This window comes from Lissotriton vulgaris, chromosome 4_1 (assembly GCF_964263255.1).
Source record: "Lissotriton vulgaris chromosome 4_1, aLisVul1.2, whole genome shotgun sequence".
Classification (NCBI taxonomy): domain Eukaryota; kingdom Metazoa; phylum Chordata; class Amphibia; order Caudata; family Salamandridae; genus Lissotriton; species Lissotriton vulgaris.
Genome location: NC_141691.1, coordinates 1,818,453,900 through 1,818,479,079, shown reverse-complemented (window position 1 = coordinate 1,818,479,079; position 25,180 = coordinate 1,818,453,900). Strand labels below are relative to the sequence as shown.

At 42.5% G+C, this 25,180-nt stretch overlaps 1 protein-coding gene across 1 annotated transcript in view; it reads left to right on the top strand.

Moving 5' to 3' along the window:
• Positions 1-25,180, top strand: part of CSMD3 (CUB and Sushi multiple domains 3) — a 2,596,150-nt gene that overhangs the window by 2,153,607 nt on the left and 417,363 nt on the right. Inside the window, exon 45 of the mRNA XM_086918068.1 lies at positions 19,862-20,007. Within this exon, the coding sequence (XP_086774194.1) occupies positions 19,862-20,007 (146 nt within the window). The remainder of the gene's footprint in view (positions 1-19,861; positions 20,008-25,180) is intronic.

Here is a 25,180-nt window from a genome sequence, read left to right as displayed (position 1 = left end):
GTACTTACTCTGGCTGATTGTCTGGCTATAGCAGTTTTCGCATCGGTATGCATGGATTTCCCTAGGCAGTCTCTATCATTAATGCCAGATTCTAAATCTGGTAACTCACTGCTATGACGTAAAAACAACTGATAAGAAAAACTCATTACACACACTTGCAACATCATAAAGGCCTTCCCGGCCAGACTGCTAGGGCTCTCTGAGTGTTTGTCAACATTGCTGCTTGTCAACTTTGGGGGGGGGGGTGGAGCGGAGAATGCCAGCTAATGTAATTTTTTCCCATTTGAGACAGGGAGGGTGGGGGGGACGGAGAATGCTAGCTAATGTAATTTGTTCACATTTGGGACAGGGAGAAGCGGTAATAGTATGCATGGCTCCCCACTATCCTTTTTCTCAGCTTGGCAGTTGTAAGCAGGGGCAGATGATTTGGGGGGGCATACATAATATTATGAATGGATAACAGTGAGTTACTGGGATGTTGTTACCCTCGAGGTTCTGAGCGACATTGTAGACAACTCTAGCTTTGATAGCATCTATTTGATGTCACTTACAAACCCTCAGTGAAAACCATCCATGTAACTCGCAGCTACCTATCCATAATTCTGTATATAAATTGTCAATGTATGGTTAATTGTACTTCTTTCAATCCAGAAAGCTTGTTTTATTTCCTGGATAAGGAAGTTTACACTATTCAAATAATAATAATGATTGGTCTGGAGATTTTTTTTAAGGCCATGTTCCAAATATTACATGGCGTGGGGCAGTCTACAGGGACACTCCGCTTGACTTATATATGCGCTTGTAAATAAAATGCTGACAATTGTGCATATTTTGCCTTACATAGAGAAATGTCAACCACTAATGTTTCACTAATTCATCTTAATCACAAGAGAAATGTTCTTCCCAAATTGATTTCCTCCATCCGTGATCTTTGGTCACTGGACTGTTCATCAGTGGCATTCATATAATCCCATATTCTATTTTAACAGGCAGTTCACAGTAGTGAAAAAAAATAATAAGTAAAGCAACATAGTGTAAGAGTAGAAGAATCCTATAACTGTTCCTGGTAATATCAGCGTATATGATAGTTTGATGAATTGTAGAAGTGTATAATGTAATGACAGATAGAATAGTCAGTAACTGTGCCTTTTAATCAAGAAAGTTTAAGACCCATACAAATGTTACTGAGTTACTACACTGAAAGTTTAGGGCCAATACTAGTATTTAGTAAACTTCTTAAGCTACGTGTCAAAGTTATCCCACCTTGTGAGGAACATAAGCAAGGGAAAAAATAAAAGGGGTAGTAAGCTATTTTATTCATTTAGAATCACAGACAAGAGAGGTCTTCAAACAACAAAGATGAGGTTGGGAAGTAATGTAAGGAGCAGATCTAGACTCCCATGGTATATCCATGAGATGTTTGTCTCACTTTTTACCTGCACAAATGTTTATCAGCATATACTCATTTAATTAACTGTGATGAGTATGGTCAACATTTTTGCTCGTGAGTGTCAATTGTTTGAATAACATTGTTCTATATGTTCAGCACCACAAAATCAAAAGAACACATCACCACCACCACAACAAGCCACATAACAAATGTGTGCGAACATTCTTGCCCCGCATTGCCACTCCCAAAAACCTCCTTGAATATTATCGTAGTGAAAGGTGTTTGCACTTTGGACTCCCTTAACTTAACACCAAGTATATTGAGTAGCACCAGTTAAAGTGTTATGTGATCCCCACGCTTGGTATCAAACAAAAGCCTAAGCCAGGTGTTAGACCTGTCATTCTTAGGGTGTTCTTCCCCTAACCTTTTGCCTGCTTACAGTCTCTTTGTGCTGATTTCTTTTGTTGGCCACAGGACTCTGAGCACTATACCTCTGCTGACCAGTGATAAAGTGCATGTGCTTCTCTCCTAAACATAGTAACATTGGTGTATACAAAATTGGCATATTTATTTTACTTATAAGTCCCTTTTTAAAATGGTATATAATATACCTGGGCCAGTAAATTAAATGCTACTAGTGGGACTGCAGCACTGATTGTGCTTCCCAGACAAGTAGCCTTTCAAATCTGTCTCAGGCCTGACCTGCAGGGCCTGTGTGTGCAGTTTACTGCCACTTTGACTTAGCATTTAAACCCCTTTTCCAGGCCTTAACCTCCCCTCTTATTACACATAAGTCACCCATAAGGTAGGCCCTAGGTAGCCCACAGGGCAGGGTGCTGTGTAAGTAAAATATAGAAATATAATTTTAGGTTTTGTATATCCCAAATTAATTTTTCACTGCTGTGAGGTCTACTCCCCTCACAGGTTAACATTGGGAATTCCTTAATGCACTTTTCAGTTGTAATTCCTCATTAGAAAGGATCAGCTTTGTCATGTTTTATATCTTTGGCATGGTAATGATAAATCCTCTTTACTGGTAAAGTTGGATTAACATTACTATTTTAGACATGGCACTTTTATGAAGTGCTGCACCAATATTCACCCCAGTCAATAGATCTAGGCATATCCTTCCTACGATATGGGTTAAATACATCATTCTCCAGGAATGTTCCCATGAGGAGCATGGTCAAGGCTGATTTGCATATGGCTGGGTCCAAACTAGGGTGGCATAATGAGCAAAACAACAATGGATTTAACCAAGATTTCTTGACTGGGGGTGAATGTTTGATTTATTCAGCATTCTGTCCATCATTTTTTGCTGCAGCAATTATTTCACTAAGTGGGAGGGGTATGCCCAGACGTGGGTCCCTTTCTCACTGTGCCACTTGATTCAAAATAGCCATGCTGATGAAGAGTTATACTCCGAAACTGATCTCAGGATGCTTTTTTCCGGTCCAGGAAGTAGTGAGCAAAAGAAAGATGGACTTAACCCAGATCACTTGTCTGGGAGTGAATGATTGATTTATTCAGCATTCTGTCCATTATTTGTTGATGCAGCAAATTTTATAAAGTGGAACTTTTTCTGCTCTTACTGCTCTGTGTGCCTGCAACCTGAATCCAATAAACGTCTAGGGTGTGTGACTGCTTCACTTTTTGCATTCCCTCTAGACAGCTACAAACACTGGAAGGTTAGGTATGTTTGAGTACTTATCTGCATTCTGCTGGCTCTTCCCGGGCAGGAAGAGAAGGAGTAGATGACACTTATATGTGAATAGGCAGGGTTCTGTCCTCACACAAAAGCTTATTATCCCCTACTGATATTCTGCAATCTAAATTGGACTACTGTAATGCACTGTACATTAATATGCAACAAAAACTATTGACCAAATTGTAAACACTGCAAAAACACTGCAGCATGTCTTTTATTTGCACTACCAATATCAGTCAGCAACTTTTGCACTTAGAGAGCTACACTGGTTACCCATGAAAAATGAATAGCTTTCAAGGCTCTGTGTATTGCCTTTAAGACACTTCACAACACAGGACCAGAGTATCGAATACAAAACCTCTCCTGGTATATCCCTACCAGACATTTAAGCTTGGTGCTGGCAAAGAATGTTATAGTTCCCAAATTTAGGAACTCCCGTTGGGGACTTAAAAGGTTTGTTGTTTGCACAATAAGTCTGTGGAACTTTCTCCCTCTCAAAGTGAAGGAAATGACCAATCTTTTACAGTTCAGGAAAGCTATTAAAACATGGCTCTTTTATACAAATAATTGTGTTTATTATGTTAGGTTTGTTAGCAAAAATTACAGTTCTCACTTGTTTCTTTAACAAGGCAGAGCCAGGATACCCTCTGGTATGAGAGCGCTTTATAAGAATAAATGATATAACAGGACTGGGAAGAAATGGCTCTGTGCACTTAAGAGACCCTTCTCGGAAGTCACCCCCACCTCAAAGGCACAGCTAGGTGTAAGTATTGGGTCACATTGGGGCAGCATGTTGTTATAGATGGCACTCATAACATGAGTGTCAAAACCTACAATCAAAATTATTGTCGACGATTCCTTTTAGCACAATTATGTAGATCAGTGCCATGATCAGGACATAATAAAGGTAGGAGACACCAAGGAATTGGGACAAAGAGACCCACAATGGTAGATGTGTCAAACGCAGCTTCAACAAACTGTATTAAATGAGCACCTAATTATGCCATAATTCCTTATAGGCACGGATGACACGTGTGCCCCATCCGAGCACCAAAAATGAATTTCTGGTTCAATATATATGTAAGCACCCAGCAGTTCAAGGAATAGTGACCTGCATGCAATATCAGCTTTTATCTGCGTTCTCTGAGCATAAATAAACCATATACATGAGACTTTGCAAACTGATGGAAGAGAGTCAAATTATATTCATCTCTCCTTGTGAAAGGAAAAGCTTAGAATAAAATATCATTAATAACACAAGGAATCGTAAAAGGAAAGTGATTGAAATACAAATCTCCCATCATATACAATCATGTCAAGTCAAAATAACTTTATTCGGTCATAATAAATAGACCATAAAAGCTTATAAAACAGTGCATAATACAATAATGGAAGATTGTGTTATATAGAGTCTAAAGGAGTCAGTTCAGAATATACAGTTCTGCAAAATTGAGGCATCTGTCATAAAAGGAAGATAATACATAACATTTCAAACAATTCTACCCGAAGGCTGCGCAGTCAAGGCCAACAAACTAAATTAAAATGGCTGTATTTGATAACACACTAAAAAGTTGTTTCTGTTTACAAAACTGGCTGTACCATTTCCTCATTTTAGCCACCAGTCTCAAGAAAGAGTACACAGTAATAGCAATCTCCTTTAATCCGGCAGATTGTAAAGAATGCAAAGCTTTCATGCAACAATGCAGGGATTGCCTAATTAAATGCATCATTGCTATCGTATATTCCCGCTGTGTGCTGCTATTTTCAAAATCCCATTGTTTGTGACAAGGTCAACTCGTCAAACGCACAGTGCAGGTAACACCCATGATGAGTTGACCTTGTCACAAGCATCGAAGGGGTTAAACATGGTTTAAGAACCATAGCTCTAAGAGGAGCCGAAAGAATGCAGAAAACATGACATGTAAAGTGCTTTGGACTGACAAGTAATCGCACGGTCAAGGCACTAAATTACATGACCAGTCATTACATTTAGGAAAGGTGATTAATCTGTGGAAAATATTGATGTGAAACCTAAGTAGAGTAAAGTGCATTAACTGCTGTGTATAGAATGTTAGGAAAGACTGCATACACCTGAACGAATCGAGCAGCAAATATTGGATGACAGAAGAGAGTACAGACACCCTAACCCATCTTTCTTCCTCCCAGAATGTGTAGCATGTGCCCCTCATTGTTATCTATCTGCGGGAACCAGGAACCCCTGCAGGTACAGGTTACCCCAAAGTAATTAAAGTTAGCCTCATCAATAAAAAGGGTTGCCTGGAGCTAAAAAGCTGGCCTCAGCCCTGACCTGTGGCCACAGGATATTACAAATTACTTGCTGGTTTTAATATTCATATGTGTCCCTCCATGTTACAGGCAAAGGCATTCAGAAGATGCTACAGAGTTATTGGTGTATGATCCATGATGACAGCATTGTCTGGGTACAAGAGCACATGTGTAGGACAACTGCCTATCTGGTGCATGTCCCTGCACTTAAGACTAATTTTCTCTCAAAATGGTTTATGTATAGGGAAAATAAAAAGAGTGCAAGCACACATCCTTGTCTAACACCTCTACTCACCTTGAATGATTCAGAGCACTCCACGCCAAAACCAAACCTAACAAGAGCATTGGAGTCGCATTAAATTTCCCTGATGGTGTTAATGACTGTTCTCTCTATATGCAGGCCTTCCATGATACCCACCAATTTCGAGTGGAGTACACGTGATTGAACACAAGTCAATAAATCCCAGGTACAAAGCTCCACACTTGGTGATTGTATATTTACACAGGAAAAGACACAGGTTAATACACTGGTCTTTTGTCCCCATCCCTCTACTGACCCATATTGGATGTCTGGTAGAGCGCCACTCTCCTCTGCCCAGTTTTCCTGGTGAGATAACTGGATGCTTCCCAGTACCTTCACTGCAGATCGAGGAGGGAAATAGGGTGGTAGCAGCCAGGATCCTCTTGATTGCCCTTCTTGAAGATCGGAACAATGAGTTAGATAGACCCGGAAGGACGCTTGGTGGAAATGCTCACTGCTCTAAGAACATAAGCAACAAGAAGGGCCCATAATTCCAGATTGCTGTTGTAAAGATCCAGAGGGACCCAATCCGGACCAGGAGCAATACTTGGATACCCTGGAACAGCAAATGAGGCACTGCCATTATCCTATTCGCTGGAATAAACTTCCCTGAAGAAATCAGCCCAGTCATGGCTGCTATTGCGGTCATTGGTATTCTTAAGAAAAGGTTGATTGATAAAACACCAAAAGACCTTATGATCATTTCTAAGTGATGTTTCCTGGAGCAACTCCCAGGCTTGTAATCTGAGAGTTTCTTTGCGGGCAGTAATCACTGTCTTGTATATCTTTCTGTAGCGTGCAACCTCAACAGCAGACCTGGGCTGAGCTTGAAGCGTGCTTGGAGCAAGATGCATCACATCAATCCTTTGCCCTCCTAGAGCTTTCATGGGAAGCCTTAAGTAGTGCACATGAGACTGCTTCTGAGAGATGGCAAATGCCTTTTCAATGCTATCTATGTCGGCTTCTGCATCCAGACAGGTTTGCAGTAAGGCACAATTGCCTTTGACTGTTTTAGGGTAGAAAAACACCAATTTAATAGGAGTGCCCTTTGTCTTGTTAGCAGTGATGCCAGTAAAACTCCTAGAGATACCCACCTAGGCCCGCCAGTCCCTGATATCATTATCAAGGCTTTGGAAAAGGTGATCGCTCATGACGAGGTAGTGTATTAGCTGTTCCCCAACCCTGGCAGAAAGAGTAGAAGACAGTGAAATGAAATCAATTCCTGAGCCCAGCCCTTTACCCACAGAATTCAGGGGACATAGACCATGCATGGAGCTATGTGTTTATTAGCAGGGCACAAATTAAATGTCATCATTAGATAGTTAAAATTACTGCTGGGTGCATTTTGAGAAAAGTGGAAAGAAGGGTTGCCTTCACAAGTCATCATGCAGCTCCTCCCTCGCTCGCTGTGGAGTTGCGGAGCTCTACTTGAAACTACATCTAGAAATCAATAAAGTGATCGTAAGATCTTTCAGGGCTGTTCATTCAAATGATGTTGTGTTGTAATATTCCTGAACATTTTAAAAACCACCAATACAGCCAAAACGTGGTTGGTGGGGGTGAACCACTTTTCGGGCCTGTAATAGAAAGATATATTACATAAACATTGATGTTGGACAGATATCCAAACCCTAAGTATCTTCATCTACAGCACCAAATGACACACGTGTTACATGTTCCATAATAGCTGTAGTTGCATATCAAATGTAAACATTGAACAATCGTCAATATAAAGGAAAAATCATAATTCCTTCTCCTATTTCTTTCAGCATTAAGCAAAACATATTCCAAGTTTATTAATTCCATCAAAAGTAAAAATGACCCTGGTCTATTTATTTTTGGACTTGGCCCATATTGTGGTGGTGATGTCAGTTATGCGTTTTCAGTGTGAGTCACACTCTTGGAATACATAGTCATATTGTTGAACCAGCTCCCTTTACTGCAGTGCCATGTCCAGCATCCAAAAGATTTCTGATTTATAAACAGTCCCTGGTCATTTTACCATAACAGTGTTCTGCGAAAAGTACTTTAGATAGGAAATGTTTATCTACCCACTTTCAATCTCAATTTCAGTCTCACTGTCTTGGAAAGTGTCCTTTAGACATGAGAGGTTTTCACAGAAGCTAGCACTCTTAGTACAAGTGACACATGAATTTGCTTTCGCAATACAATCACATACTGTTACCTTAAGCAATGCAGTGTCCTAATAAAATGCTCTTGCTAATAAAAAAATATGTTTTACGGTTTCAGGCTAAATCTGTTTCCACCTAAATCTTATTCTGAATGGGCATCCAAGACCATCCAATGGGCATGCTCCCCCTAATTTGTATATTTTAAAGTCTTAATATTTGACCATTGGTATGGTCTGAGTCCAGTCTGACAAAACCCATTCCAAAGTGATCCGTAAAAATAAAATACAAAATACCCCTTTAGTCCAGCCTTTTTCAGAACAATTTTCATCAATGTATATTCATTAAAAAAAAACCAACCATATACACAATATAGATGTGCATAATAACCATTTTTTATCCACATAAACATTTTGAAAATTGTGCACAAGATGCCTTGTGTAGGTTTTTTTCTGGCAGAATAAATATTTAAGGTGCTGTGCAATAATGAGCTCATTTATTAAAGTAAACTATTCAAAATAGAAAATAAATTGAAATGAACATAAAAGCATATGTTTTCCATTAATATTGACCACCAATTCAAATAGCACTTTTTTAAAGAGAGAACAGAAAAAGCATTCCATTTCAAACAAAACATGTAAGGAGAATATAGTGCAAATATCACAGTTTAGCTTTACAGTCTGTATCACTGTTTTGATTGGTTAGAGCTTTTAGCTTGAATTTCCCTAAAGCCATGTTAAGAAATGTATGTGGATCACTTGGCAACATAAATTTCAGTGCAAGATATCAACAGACACAAATGAATTTCTGGTTTAACATAAGTTATAAAATACCAGAAAAGTATAGTACTATTCAAGAAGGAGGAATCAATACAAAGGTATAGCCAGAAGGGTAATCCACAAACCTCATAATTCTTCAATCCCATAATTCTTCACCTTTATCATAGGTGAGGGTGAGGTCCTTCTCGGTCCTATTAGTGCCATTTAGCCATATGTAAGTTTCAATATATGCCTTCAAAGTATTCCCCGTAATTGACAAAAAGGCATAGGTTTACTTTGTTTACCTTACGCATTGCCTCAGGGCTGAGAATAAAGGGAGGGTGCTGAACACTTGACAAATATTATAAAATTTTCAAGCCAAAGGGATCCTAGAGGAATGCAAGATGGAACTGAAAGGCTTTAGTAAATAAGGAATTGCATCGCATTTTGCCAATATGAACACCCGTTAATGATTAATTTGATCACGGATATACCACAATTACCGTCCTTGATGAAATATGTGCTTTGTGGTGAAGCTTTTGCTATTGTATACCTCAGTCTATCAGAACACTAGACAACCATTTAAATATGCTTAACTCAGCCCAGTTAAGTCCTCAGTAATACCTAAAATAATATATTTGCACCATGTGTGAAAAATATGGTATAGGATACATCATTCTAACAGTCTCTCCTTCATTAGTCAGCATTAATGTTGCACTAAATATAGGAGGGCTTTCTACAGACGATTGTTTCAGTTAAATAGAAAATAACTACATTATTATGTTGCATTTCTGTTTTGGCAAATGGTGTCCATGTATTTTCTAATTATAATTTGCGACTAATCCAGCTGTGGTGCCAAAGGATACACTAGAAGGCCATTGTTCACAACCATTGCATAATGACTTTGCTGAAAGTCATCTATCACCAAAAATCACAGATGGCGCACAAATAGTGCTCACACAATTTAAAGTTGATTTGGGGTACCCTTCATGCACATTACATTTAAATGTCCTAGGGAGATAAATCAAGTCTACTGTTGGCTGGATTTCCTCTGCAGTGGATTAGAGTAAACTAGTTGTGCTGAAAGATAAATAACTTCTTTGTCCTATAAGTGACACCTGCCTCTTAGATATGAGTTTAGGTAAAGAAGATACAATGCATTCCGCAAGCGAAGGATGCGTTGGTTCGTGAAGTGGCAATAGGCACTGCGACGATCTTGATCTTCGCGGCAGTGGGAATTGCCTCTCACTGTCGGGATGTGCTCCGCAACTGAGTGATGCGTGAAAATTTGCACATTGTCTTTGTTTCTCCTTGTCCAGCTTCCCAATCAGCAGACCACAACTTCCAGAGGCCCCTCAGTCGGATTCAGCACTCTAGGAAGAGTAGAACTCTCACAGCAGAGTTCAGGGGGGGAAGCTGGGGGTGAAGTCTTTTTGTTCCTGGGACTTCCTAACAGGAGGCCAGCTCTCTTCAGGCCCTTGGAGATCTCTTCAAGCAAGAGGACTAAGCTCCAACAAAGTCCTTCTCCTCTCCTTGGCAGAAAAGCAACTGCAGGTCAGCCCACAAACAAACAGCAGGACAGTCCTTCCTCTTCAGTCTTCCAGCTTTCTCCTTGGCAGAGTTTTCTTCTTGATTCCAGGATGATCTCATTTTCTGTAGTCTGGGATCCTGTACTTATACCCCAAAAAGTGTTTGTTCCCTTCCTGCAGAAGGGCTCTGAGCCCGGTCCAAACCAGTTCTGGAGCACTCTGTTTACATGACTCCTTCTTTCCTTTCACAATGCAGATAAGAAACATTAGACGCCCCACAGGAGGTGGAGCCAGCATTGTGGAGGGATAGCACACCCTGGAGCACTTTGTTGACATGATTCCTTCTCTCCTTTCACAGTGCAGGGCAGAGACATCAGACGCACCACAGGGGGTGGAGCCAGCACTGTGGGGGGTGGGCGCAGTCCTATTCAGGTCCCAGGTGCAACTCCTCCCTCCCATCTAGATGAAGATCTCTCTATTCACCACTGGGCGGACTCATTCTGTCTCCTGGAATCCCTCAGCCCTGTCACTCACAAACCAGACAGTCAATTCACAAACAGCCAAAGGCACACAGAAAGGTCAGACAAAAAAGCAGCCACTTTCTAAAAGTGCTGCTTTCAAACACAGGATTCAAAAAACAACTTTCCTAAAAGATGTGTTATTAAATTGTGAGTTCAAGGATACCACACTTTTATGTCCTATCTTGCTCCTATGGGAAGATATGCAGGTAACCACTATACACAGCATTCCCCATGATAGCCTATGGGCAAGATGGCCTTACAATAGTGAAAAACGAATATGGCTCTAATTCACTACCAGAGCATGTCACCTGCACTAGTACATGCTCTACCTTTCACATACTCTGCACCCTGCCCAGAGGGGTACCTTGGGACTTCCATACGGGTGTCCAATGTGTACAGAAAGGGAAGAATTAGGCCTTGTCAGTGGAGACACTGGGCAGGTTGACATGGCAGTTCACAGACTGCACACAGGCACTGTGGTGGCAGGCCTGAGACATCATTTTAGGGCTACTCATGTGGGTGGCACAATCAGTGCTGTAGGCCCACTAGTAGCATTTTTATCACCAGCCCTGGAACACTCAGTGCACTTTACAAGGGACTTCTTGGTGATACAAATATGCCAGTCATGGATAACCAATCCCAATAACAATTTATACAGAGAGCATAAGCACTTTAGCACTGATCAGCAGTGGCCAGAGTCCTATTGCCAACAACTACGGGTCAGGAAAAATAAAGGAGGAAGAAGCAAAAAGTTTGGGGATAACCCTGCAAAAAGGGCCATTTCCAACAATACTTGTTTTATTGTGCCCTCTTCCCTGTGTTTTTATTTTTTGTAATTCTTTAAATATTCGGTGCTGCACCCTCTCCAATGATAGGACGAAGCTCTCCTGCCCTGCATGGATTAATTATGGCACCAGCCATCACTGCGTCATTACCCTGCAGTGACCAGCTATCACCCATAGCAAGCAGGTAACGAAAGAAGAGAGAGATTGATCATTATTGGCACTAAGCTCCTGCTGCTTATTGTCATATGTTTGAAATAGAGATACCTTGAGGCCTTCCATATGTGAGGAGGAAAAGGCACAAGACATTTCTACTATTTCATAAAAGGGAAAGGATATTTAAATCTGAATCTTTTGGTCTTCTACATTTCAATCCCAAAACAAAGAAAAAATGCAAATGCGGGACGGTTATTATTTAAATGAAGTAGTTGTAAAGCGGATGCTGTCTTTATTAGCTTTGCAGGCAGAATGTGGTTTAATATATTCATCTAATTTTAAAAAGCATGTATGTTCATTTTTTAAGAACAAATAAAATGTGCCTTAAAAATACTATCACATATTTGTCCTGCAATATCAAACACGGGTTAATACTAACATTACTTGTAGTTTGGATTGGGAGCTATAAAATCATCTATGTGAACTGTTTTTCTGTTTTGCCGTAAATCCTGTGCAGCTGGTGGTTTGGATCGTGGCTTGTGCCAACTGCTATACTTTCATAAAGTTGTTGACTGCTGAGGACAGAACTCCCCTCAATTTTCTAACCTGAACGTTAATGTTATGTTATGTTAATAACAACATCTAAAGCCCACAGTCACCCGTAGGTTTCATGGCGCTAATCGTAAAGAATGTCGCAGTAGGGTGCCTATGCATATGCTTGCTCAAACAGCCAGGTCTTTAAAGCTTTCCTAAAGCCCAGGAGATTATCACAGCTCCTGAGTGTCAGGGGTAGGGAGTTCCAAAATTTATGGGCAAGGTAGGAAAAACGACAACCTCCTTGCCGCTTCGGTTTAAAGGAAGGGATGGTGAGCAAGTGGAGGTGGGCCAATCGGAGACTTTGTATGGGTGCATGCTTTAAGATCATGCTATTGATGAATCTGGGGCTTTTCCTGTTTAGGGCCTTAAAGGCCAGGCAGCTAGTCTTGAAGGCAACCCGCTGGGCTATTGGTAGCCAATGGAGATTCGACAGCAGGGGTCTGGCTGAGAGCCATTTAGGTTGTTTATGGATAAGTCTAGCTGCTTGATTTTGAACAATTTGCAAGCGTCTTATTAGCAAAGCTGGTAGGCCTAAGTAGATAGAGTTCGAAAAATCAAGCCGTGAGAGTACCAGAGCTATCACTACCTTTATGAGAGCGGAGTGGGTCAGCAAATGGGCGATGTTCTTGATTTTACGCAACTTAAGGAAGCTAGAGAATATTACCGCTCCCACCTGTCATCTAAGTGAGAGATCTGCATTGATGATGATCCCAAGACTTTTCACCGAGGAGTGGGAGGAGGCCCAGGTTCTATCGGCCAGTAGTGCGGGCCCCAACTGGTCTTGCTTTTCCCAGGTAGCACTAATTCCGTTTTGCCTGGGTTGAGTTTCAGGTGGTTCAAATCCATCCAACGCTGGATGTGAAGCATGGTGGCATGAAACTCAGCAGCAGAGTCCGGGGAGTCCAGTGGAAATAGCAGCTGCAGATCGTCGGCATAGTTAAAAATGGTGACCTTTCTTTTTTTTAAAGAGTGTATCAGGGGCCTGAGGTAAAGGTTGAACAATAGCGGGGACAGAGATGAGCCTTGAGAAACCCCGCAAGTGGAGGTGAACTTGGGGGCGGTGAAATTGCCGAGCCTTACTGCTTGAGTGCGGTCGGCGAGAAAGGATTTAACCCAACTTAGTGCGCCCTAGCAGAAGACAACAGACTGTGTTGCTAGTGCTTAGTTTGAGCCAGTGTTTGCAGGAGAAGTCTAGGGTTTAAAACATACTGGAGTGGTTAGGGTTGTCTTTAATAATAAGTATGTATTTCTACCCAAACCACCCCTTTTTACCATTAGTATAGTGACAGATAAGGAATAAAACATAATTCTTTAACCTATACCATGCAGTTTGCAAGCAGCTCTTTGACACTTAATAAGTTACTGTTCTCTATCACAATTGTAACTTATGAACTGCAAGTAACAAAAGGATCTCTACAACAAAAGCAGTAACCTACTGAGCTATCCACATAAAATACAGTTCTGTTGTGTGTATGGTACACATTTTTGTACCAGGCATATTAACCCTATGTACTACTTTATGATGAGTCAAAACTGCAAGTAGACAAACAACTCTCTCCAGCAGAAATATTAATCGCAGAAAACCTCCTTTACCTCGCAGTCTCAACAATGACCAGCCTTTGCAAAGCATTCACTGCCCTGACTGCGACTTTACCACAAGTTACTATAACCCAGAAGTTGTTACGACGACTTGCTGTAGGGGGCTAGGTTTTTGGACTGGTGACAAACTATCTGACGGAATAGCCAAACATTACTCCGTAGCTTGCACATCAAATTGTAAATATGTTATGTAATTGTGTATATATGTGATCTTGTACAGGCTCCCAACATTCCCCCCCTATGACCTATGACCAGTGCTCGAATTGAGGATCTTTAGTATACCACCATTGGAGTCCCATGCTTTTCTATACCCAAAGTGTACTTGGCTGTGTAACCAATTCATGTAACTGCATGTATATCTAAATTGAAAACCTGCCTTAAGACACTTCATGTGGCGCTACATGTGTGGAAATGCACTATCTTTTCATTGTTTAGGCAAAAGATTGGAGTGATATTTAGCGCTGCACCCACACGCGCAGGCTGGTTCCTGGTGAACATAGCCTTAATTGCAGCGCACAGAGACCTTATTCTGCCGCACACAGAGGAAAAAAATAGGAGGGAACATTGGTCCTGACCCTGCACCTAATGGGAACAGTCCAGCACGAACTGCCAGGCCAGGTTCTCCCTGGACTGGAAGCAAGCATCCCAGGACCGGTTTTGGGCTTTCAGCCCTCATCAGCCAGGATAGCTTGACACCAGAGGCATGGAGAGCACAGGAGCCACGTCTGGGCATACCCGTTCCATTCGGGGTGACAAATGCAAAAATAGCAACTGATGAACAGAATGCAGAACAATGTCATACGTTCACCCCAGTCAGAGATCTGGGCCTAAATCCATCGTTTTTTTGCTCACCATGCCCTTCCAGTTTGGACCCGGTCAAAAGCAAATCAGACTTGACCCTGCAGCCAATGGGAACCGTCCAGCATGAACTACATGGCCAGGTTCTTCCTGGACTGGAAACAAGCATCTTAGTAGTGGTTTCCGGCTTTCAGCACTAGTAAGCCAGGATAGCTTGACTCCAGTGCATGGAGTGCACGGGACCCACGTCTGGGCATACCTGTCCCAATCGGGGTAACAAACGCAAAGAGATCAATTGATGGACAGTCCTCCATCCATCATCTCCTTGTGTTTGCTTTGTTTGTCCTAAGTTGCCAGGTTATGCCCAGACTTGTGTCCCTTGCTCACTTTGCCACTTTATTCAAGCTAGCCTGGCTGATGAAGGGTGTTACCCAGAAACCTGTCCCAGGATGCTTGTTTCCAGTCCAGGGAAGACCTGACTTAGCAGTTCGAACTGGACTGTTGCCGTGAAGCACATGGTCTAAACTGATTTGCATATAGCTGGGTCTGAACTGAGGTGGTGAAGTGAGCTGAAGAATGATGATGGATTCAACCCAGATCTGTGACTGGTGGTGAGTGTCTGAAAAGTTTCAGCGCTCCGTCCGTCATTTCCTTGTGTTTGCTTTGTTTGTCCTAAGATGGCAGGGTATGCCCAGATGTGGGTCTCTTGATTACTTTGCCACTGGATTCAAGCTCGCCTGGCTGATGAAGGGTGTTACCCAGAAACTTGTCCCAGGATGCTTGTTTCTTGTTCAGAGAAGACCTGGCTTGGCAGTTCAGTCTGGACTGTTCCCATGAGGCACAGGGCAAGACTGATTTGCCTATAGTTGGGTCTGAACTGAGGTGGTGAAGTGAGCTTAAGAATGATGATGGATTCAACCAAGATCTATGACTGTGGGTGAGTGTCTGAAAAGTGTCAGCGCTCCGTCCATCATCTCCTTGTGTTTGCTTTGCTGCCATACGTACATATCCAGTTGCATTACCTTCTCTATTGAAACCTGTCAGTGTAAACGCTGTATTGGTTACATGCCAAGTGCTGATGCTTCTTCCACCCCATTCACTGTTGGTTTTGATATTTAGGACTGTTCATGCTTAGGCCTTTATAACTTTTTCTTCAGAAAATGTATTCAGGCTAAATTTGCTACATTTTTTACAACATAATGGGGATTCTAAAGGTATCCAGGGTTTGCAGATTTCCCTGGATTGTAGTAAGAAAGTAACCAAAATGTAGCAAAAATATATATAAAAAAATGTTAATGGGAAAAAGCGAGATCAGGAAAGTGTGTGTGTTTTTCTCTCTCTAAAAATGGCATCAACATGTCCTATTTTTGTAGTGTCTACCTACTTGCAGTTTGTGGGGAAAATTGGTGTGAAAACAAAGGGTGAACCCACATCACTGTACATTTCTGAAAACTAGACATTATATGTTTAACAAGTTAGCATTCTTCTGTCTTTTTTGTGCTGGTGGCTGATATATAGAAGTTATATACAATTAAATTCTTCATGTTGCAGAGATATATAGTGTACGCTGAGTGTGCCAAAAAAATGACACCCAGAGTGATCAATCGAGTTGCAGCTTATAATGGTATTTCAATAAGTATCAATGTATTGATTTATTAGGTAAAATCTAATGAATGAACAATCAGTATGAAGAGAAGCTATGCATTTTTTGAATTTGCGGAAGAATCTAACTTTAAGAATGGTGGCCATTAATATGAATGAAATGGTGGTAGCCATTTTATCATTTGATTAGGATGGCAAAATGTGTTTTCTGTTGCACATTGACTTACTGTTCTGTGTTCCGACCCTCTTCAGATAAAACAGTACCCTTTTGAGTGGGTTCCTCAGTAACAGAAAAAGATTCACAGTGCAACATGGAGACACCCCGATTTTTCCTTGAACGTTTAATCCTTCTGGGATTGTGGGTGGGTAGGCTGTTTGCCTGGGGTCGAACAGTACCTGGAAAAAATAGCAAAAAAGGATATTTCTGAAACCTTAATACATGAGCCATCTAGGGTGGTGTGGCTTTTCTGGATTAAACTCTTTCTTTTGTTGCCAGAATCCTCTGCTAACATAAATCTTTGACTAAAATCACAGAATATTTTTACACTTATGTGAGGGAAAATTAAAAAATCTATGGGGGATAAAGAAAGGTCCCAGCCCCAGTGTTTCCACACTTCTGATGAAAAAGTTACCCAACTTCTATGGATGGGGTTATTACCTATGCCAAGAAAGGCCAGTACTAATCTGGTGAGATTTAACCACTTTTTGATGGCAGATCGTGGTTTTTACCAACTTTATGCCCATCTTGGGTGAAGGGGGGGGGTTAGAATTTTAAAGGTCACCAGACTATCATGCAAAAAACATTAAAAAAAGAATAACAGAATGGGGTGTGAAGCTTGAGTATCCTAGCATTTCATGGCATCCTCCCCACCAAATCTCAGGCAACATTTCTACCCAATTAGAGAAGATTAGAGGGTTTGCTTCCTAACCTCCTGCCCATAGAGTGAAATCCCAACAGAAACTGTGTTTTGGTGTTCCAAAAAATTGCGGTGTGAGGTGTTGGCCTGTTTTGGCATTGGGTCATACCCCTGAGAACCAGATATCATTTTTGCCCACACAGGGATGTTTAACCCTCCCCTTCTTCGTAGGCCCACATGTCAATACTTTTTTCTTTTTTGCAATTTTATATAGAGCAAATAAGTCATGACGGTATTGAAGCACTTCACATGAGCACACGCTTCATTACACAAGTACACATGCGTTTTTGGTAGTCATGGAAAAATTAAGTGATTTGCCCAGGATCACATGATGTTGACTCAACACCGAGACTCAAACCTGGTACCCAAGTTCCATAGTGGGCAGCTATGGCAGTTATGCCACATTATTTCCCATACTACATAGAAAGGAATCCAAATTTCTTCTTGCTTGCCTTGTATTCAGGCACCAGACCCCACTGTGGCCGAAAGATTGTTTGGGCTGCATTGGATTGCAGTATGGCCTGGCGCAAGGACATACTGAGTTGCACCACATTATTTACAACATACAATCCTTAGCTAGAATTAGGCATTGATCACACTGTCCCAGATCCTTGTACTGGGGTGAATGTATGACATTGTTGTACATTCTGTCCATCAACTGTGTTTTTTGCAGTTTTTTTCCAGTTTGTGCTATGGCATGTTGTTATTTGGGTGTGCCCTGCATAGTCCAGAAAATATTGGCTCAATTGCAAAGAAATCTGCTGTTCTTAGGACATGTGCATACTATAACATTTCCAGCCAGCGCTGAGGAAAAGGCATTAGTGAAACCCATAGTTGCAGGTCGAAACCACAAATCTATCTTTGACTGAAGCTGGACAACCCCCACCTTGAAAAGGAGGATACCTGAACTTTTTGTTGGACCCCTCTGCTGCTCTCTCTCTCTCTCGCCACACAGTAGGGTCCGCACTGATTGTCCACTGCCCTAGTGAACCTCCCAAGAGGGATTTGTCTCTGCAGTCAAATCTGTAAAACAGTGTAATTGCAAAGGCAAAGAGTTCTCTCATTTGCATGGAGTCACATCCCACCAGACCAGGGAACCAGCCAGCCAAAATGTGTGCTACTATAGTGAAATGTCGGCTCCCCAAGAGGGCAGATAAACCAGAACAATCCAACCTACCCCTGGGACAGCAAGTTTGCTGGGGCTTTAGGGAAGGGTTGTGCAGCCTGATTCCAGGACAGGCCAGCCTCTCCTCATTCTTTTTTTAAAATGATGTCCCTAGCACCCACTGGACTTTCTGCCCCGCCATCCCATAGGAGGGGCAGGTTGAGGATAAACCTACCAATCTATCACCTGAGGGTCAGAAATACTGTTGGGTCCTTACGGGTTGGGGCATGGCCCAAAGTCAGTATAGATTACGCCAACCCTTTCTTTAAATAAAAAAAGAGTCTATACCTGGTATTTAATGCGCTGCCTGCATCCTACATCCCCCAGAGGACAAACAGGGGCAACTCCCCTAATCTGTCCCACCCCGTGTTGGGGAATAAAGTATGTTGGGTTTTTATGGAGTGTGCAGTCCATACCAAGACTGGCACCCACTCAATTAATTTTTTAAACAGTTATCACTGGTGTCTAGTGTGGCGCTTAGGCCAAATGCATGGATGGCCTACCCGTCACTCCATTACATGAATTAAACAAATAGCTCTGGTGTTTAGTTGACTTATTGCCACACTGGGGGGGGGGGCAGATTTTGGTTTAACCCCCAAATTTACTCCTCCAGTTGGACATATGGACTGTTGTAGCCCATGGTGGGCAGGTAGAGTAATTGCCAAAGATGCAATCAAGTGCTAGAATCCAATCCTTTGATTCCCTGGTGCCTAGTCAGTGGTTCTCTGCTTGGGAATCTTTGTCCTGTCACAATCCCCAAGCAGGGATCCACTGGGAAGAGGGACCATTTGAAAGAGGAGCTCCTCCTCCATTGCGGTTAGTGCTCAGGTGCCTGAGTAATGCCACAGAGCACCAATCACATTGAAATCATCCAGAGCCTAAAGGCTATGGTTGATTTGCTTTCAGCTTCTCAATCTATAAGGTCAGTGCACATGATGTACTGCACGTCACAGCTAACAAACAAAATACATGAGATTTGAGTGAAGTGATTCCCCACAACTCGAGCACAAGAGGCATTTCCTTCCTTTAGTTGGAGGCTGTGATGTTCACGTCCTCTGTAGCGAAGAACAGTCCAGAGGAAGTGAACATCATGTACTCTGGAGAAGTGTGGCTCAATGGTTAGAGAGGCAGACCCTGATGCAGAGGTCTGGCCCGGACCAGGGTTAAATTCCCACCTCAGGCGGGTCTTGGGCTAAATTTCCCCGGACCTGACAATTCTCGCCTCGGTGCCTATTCTAATCATGGGTCCCACTCTGCAACTCTGGGCAATAGCTTGCTTAATCTCCACAACGACCCCAACAGCGCCAGGATGCCTGGCCTTACCTTGGGGGGCCCAGGAGTGGGCACTTCACATGGAAAGGCCAGGAGGGGTTCTAGAGCGGTATGTGTACAGTGCCGTGATACCCCTTGGGGTGATTGTGCGCTATATAAGCACTACAACATTTACATTTACTCTGCCATAAAGGGGTTATTTTTCCTTGACTTCAGTACATTCAATACATTGTGCTGAGAGGTTTGGGTAATTAAATTGAAAGCTCCCTTGTGTGTCATTTGCAGCATTTGCTTAGCCACAGTCAATTCACATGTAGGCTGCACTTAGTCATTGTCTTTTTTGTCTTCCAGGGATGGACCAGATCAGAGTTCACCACAGATTGGACAGTTCAGCGGTAACACAGCACTAGAGTCAGTCTACAGCACATCTAACCAAGTTCTGATTAAATTTCACAGTGACTTCACAACAAGTGGCTTCTTTGTTCTCAGTTATCATGGTACGTGCAATCAGCATTACATCTTGAAGAAAAATTACATACTAAAAACAATTTTGGTTTAAAAGGCTAGAACAGTGTATGATCTGAAATACAGTACATGGCTGTAGTAATATTTTGAAAGGAAACCCAGATGTTGTGAAAAAGCCCCCTAAATACCTATTTTTAGTAGTTTTCAGAGTAGAAACGTTCCTCATATAAAATGTTCTCCATGTTAAGGAAAAAGTAAAATGCGCAAAAGTACATTTCCGCCATACTTGGGGCCTGATGTACAAATTTATTCTACGCTTGCAAACAATGATTCTGACTGTTTGTAACTGTAAAAAGGTTTTTTAATATATTTAAACACCATTTTAGGACTTGATAAGTAATTACTGACTCATAAACTGTTTTGTGACTCCAAAATGAATCACTGTTTCAAATGGTCATGTTGTTGTGTGACTTCCAAACAGGATATATAATGTTTTGTGACCAAAATCCAATTGTGAAACATGGAAAATGTACTGACTATAATATGTAACAAGGTCAGTGAGGTATTTGACACTGATGAGCAAACTCTACAGGAAGAATAAAAATCCACATAATTTGATGTGATTCAATCAATCAATCACTAAATATAGAGCGCAGCAAATCACCCATGAGGGTCTCAATGCGCTGGATTTTTTTTGCTGCTGCTTGGAAGCAATTAACCAAATAGACAGGTGTTTAACTCTCTTCTGAATTGGTGGAGTGACGGTGCGGTCCTGATGTGCAGGGGGAGATTGTTCCAAGCTTTGGTCACCAGGTGTGAGAAGGAGCATCCTCAGCTGTTGACCTGACGTATCCATGGGTTGACTGAGGTTTCTGGACGGTTGGTGGAATGTTAGTCATCTGTTGATGTATGCAGGTCCTTCATTGTGTGGGGCCTTATAAGAGTGGGTCAGCATCTTGAACTGGCCTCTTTTCTGGATCGTGAGCCAATGTAGTTTCTTGAGATAAGGTGTGATGTGGGTTCTATTGAAGAGGTCTAGTATGAGTCTTCTTGTGGATTTCTGTATTGTGTGGGGTCTCTTCAGGAGGGGTGATTCCTACATAGAGCAGGTTTCTGTAGTCCAGTCTGCTGGTGATGAGGGCTTACATGACAATCCTTCTGGTGTTGAGTGGGAGCCACTTTAAGATCTTGTGTGAGCATGCAAAGGGTGTGGAAGTAGGTGGAAGAGACTGCATTGATTTGTTTATGCATGTACAGCTTGCTACCCAGGATGATACCTAGTTTGCGAGCGTGGTATTTTGGGTCAGGGGTGTGCTGAGTTCCATGGGTCACCAAGAGTAGTTCCACAGTGAAGTTTTTTCCCAAAGATGATGACTTCCTTTTTTTCCAAGTTCAGTTAGAGACAGTTATCCTTCATCCAATCCGTAACGTTCATCATGCATCTGTGTTGGCCAGGGGGGTCGTGGAGGTCTTGAAGAAGGTTGAGCTGAGGGATGAACCTTGGGGGACTCTGCAGACTATCTTATTGGCCCCTGAGGTGAATGGTGGGAGACAGATCCTTTGGGTTCTGCCACTGAGGTACAAGGTGATCCATTTGAGGGTGTTTCCTTGAATTCCAATGTGGTGGAGTCTGTTGATTAGGATGTGGGGGAGACTACGTCCAACCCGGCAGCTAGGTCAAGGATGATGAGCTGTTTCCTTGCAGTCCCGAGGTCTCTGATGTTGTCTGTGACTATGATCAGGGCTGTCTCTGTGGTGTGGTTAGCTCGAAATCTGGATAGTGAGGGGTCCAGAAGGTTGTGATCTTCCAAGTGTTGGGTGGGTTGCTGCTTTATTGCTTTCTTGAGGATGTTTGCTGGGTATGGAGTCAGTGAGATGGATCAGTAGTTATTCAGGAGTGTGCTCACTTTAGCGTGTTTCCAGTCCACAGGGAAGATGGCTGCTGTGATGGAGGGGTTCAGGACCTTCCTTAGCTCGTCCCTGTTTGCCTTGCTTCTGAGGTTGAAGATGTGGTGGGGGCATGACTATGTGGGTGCCCCAAGTGAACAGAGTTCATGATGGAAATGGTGTCTTGCGTGGTGAGGAGTTAGCAGTGGGTGAGAAGGTGTGTGATGTTTGTGGTCATGGGTGTGAGTCAGTTGACGTGTCTGTCCAGGAGGGTTGGTGAGCGTAATTTTTTTAGATGGCCCAGATCTTTCTGTGTAGGAAGTCCGCTAGATTGTCTCACAGTTCCTAAGAGGGCGTAATGTTGTTCTCGTGGCTGTGGGATTTGTGAGCTCCTTCACAAAGGTGGAGAGTTCTTTGCTGTGGTTTGTGCTGGCTTTGATGCAGTCTGCCAGGGTATTCTTTTTGGTTTCTTTTAGGAGGCAGTGGTACTGGTTGAGGGGGGTTCTGTAGGTGGTGTGGTTTTCTATTTTTTTGTTAATACGCCGCTTTCCTTTCCAGTTGTCGGCCGTTGCATTTGGTGGAGTGCACTTCGTCTGTGAACCAGCTTGCTGTTGTGCTTTGTTTTATGACCTTTGTTGTGTTGGCAGGGGCACTGGTGTTGGTGCACTTGATCATCCACTGGGCGAAGTTCTTTGTTGCTTATTCGGGGTTGTGGGAAGAGTCTGGGAGTGTTGTTCCACTGGTCTTCTAATACCTTTTTCCAGGTTCTACACTTAGATATGAGGAGCCCTGCTCCGGAGTAGATGGGCCCTGAGATGGTGAAGTGAATGCTGTGATGGTCAGACCAGGTGAGTGGTGTGGTGCGAATGTATCTGACTCTGCCCCTGGAGGTGAAGATGGGGTTGAACATGAGTCCTGCAATGTGAGTGGGGTCGGTGACTAGCTGCTTGACACCGATGTTGCTCATACTTTCTAAGAGGTCAGTGGAGTTGGCTTCACTGGGGTAATTGCAGTGGAAGTTGAGGTCTTATAGGAATATGTAGTTTTCAGAGTCAATTGGGACACAGCAATGATATCCAGGATGGTGTTGTAGAAGTTTGGGCGTGGTCCTGGTGGTTTGTACACAAGTGTGCCTCTGTTAGAAGAGGTGTGGCGCAGCGGCCAGCGTGGCTGACTCTGGAACACGGAGGTTCACGGTTTGATCCCCTGTGCTGGCGACAGGTCTGCCCAGTACCATGTGACTCAGGGCATTAGCTCATTAATTCTTCTTGACGGCCCCCAGCACCTTCATTGCCTTGGGTAATTGTCGCGTTTTACAAATACTGGATTTACATTTACACTTTTTTTCCCATCTGTGTAGAGTTGGAAATTGAGGTGCTCCGTTACTGTCACTAGGTCATCAGGATGCTGTGTAGCGGAAGGTGCCTCTGTAGATGATGGAGATTCTGCCTCCTTGCTTATTGGTTCAGTTCCATTGCGTTTCTTGTAACCTTTGGGTACGGCTGTGGGGATGTCTGGTGCGGACTTGGGATGAAATCAGGTTTCTGTGAGAAAGATGACGTCAGAGGTGAGATTGTGTCCCAGATCTCTAGGGTGTGTTTCAAGAGCAAACACGCATTGAGTAGGATACACTGGAATGTCAGTCTCAGTTGATGTAGCAGGTGTAACTGTGTTAGTGGTTTTGCTGGTGCCATTGGTTGCTTCCATGCCGAAGATGAGACTGCAGTGTAGGCCAGAGAATGGTCCTTTGGTGATCCGTGGATGTGTGCGGCAGCAGAGATTGGTGGTGCGTCCGGGATCCAGGGCTCGGAGATCTGCAGTGAAGTACTTTCATAGGGTGGAAGGGCCAGCGGTTCTGGCACTGGGCGCAATCCAAGCGAGGACAGGCGCAGAGGGGCCTGACTTTGGGGTGACTGCTGCCCGCATCCGCTAGGCCTGCACGGCGGCCTCCATGAGTAGTCCTGGGAGGTGGGAAGGGCTAGCAGTGGCAGGGCGGCAGCGGGGAGAGGGAGAAATAGGCAGAAGAATTGGCATCCAACGACCAGCAAAAACTAAGTACAGTAAGCGACCAATGGAATGCTAACAATGTGATTAAAAGCAAAATGTGTAGGTCGTACATTCCATCAAATTATTAGCAGGATGTTATTACAATTTGATTGAAAAGGCTCCTAGATGACCTAAAAAAATATTTAACAGGTCCTATTCGAAATGTTGTGCTCCGCCGTTCATTTTGTCTTGCTTGAAAGCACAGAAATCCCACATTATAAGCACAAAGTTTTTTCCTCATATACCGTAGTTAAATCGTTTGTGTAACGCATCTGTAATATAGATAATTACTCGTCCTCGTTTATTCTGCGCCTTCCAGTATATTTTAAAACATGTCTTCATTTTGGGGTTTACCTCTTGTTCACATTGTAAGCGCTAAAGTACCATTTATTTTCCATTAAGAAACCGCCATGGAGGCCACATTACTAAACTGCATATTCATTATGTATGCGTTTCACTAAGAGGGACCTCAGGATTCAAGTAAAGGGAAATAAAAAGAAATGCAGCAAGGTTTAGAATATTTTCTTTTGAATGTTGTCTTGCGAAAACAGCTGGTGCCTTAAAACCCGCTGATTTTATAAGAGTATCTGTAACTAAACGATGAATTTCTATAGTGAAAAAGTAAATTTTCATGAAAAATCATGCTTTCCCCCATTTTAAACTGCACGAGTTTTTTGCTGAAAAAGTCACTTATTATCCACGTCCGACATTTTAACTACTCTTAATAGATAAATACAGTAAACATCAGTGGAATACTATTACCTGTTGACTTTTCCACTGTTTCCTGCGGCGCTACATCACCATGCGCTGCATTCCCTTGTGCAGCAGCTGATTAACTTTTTTCATGTTAACTACAAACATTTTTGTTAAAACCAGTAAATTATGCAGCAAGTGACAAGCGCAGCAAATCCGTTTGTACGTAAACAACCATTGCCACGCCACGCAGACACTTAACTGAAGTGACTGTGCTTACCTAATAGGCTAAGAGCTGATTGGGTTGGCACGTTAATTATTACATTCATCTTTAAAACTGACAAGACTGCCCTATGCTAAAAATATAAACATTCAATCAAATGTATAAATGGAACAAGGAAGCAGAAAAGGTGCCCACGCAATTGTAATTGTGTGTGGCTTCTTACAACATTTAACATCAATTATAATTGCTTACACATATGAGCTGCAATTGTAAAAGGTGAGTTGCACATGCTGCACAATATCAACACTTTTAAAACTGCAGAGTTTGACATTGCTGGACCACAATAAAAGGAGGCC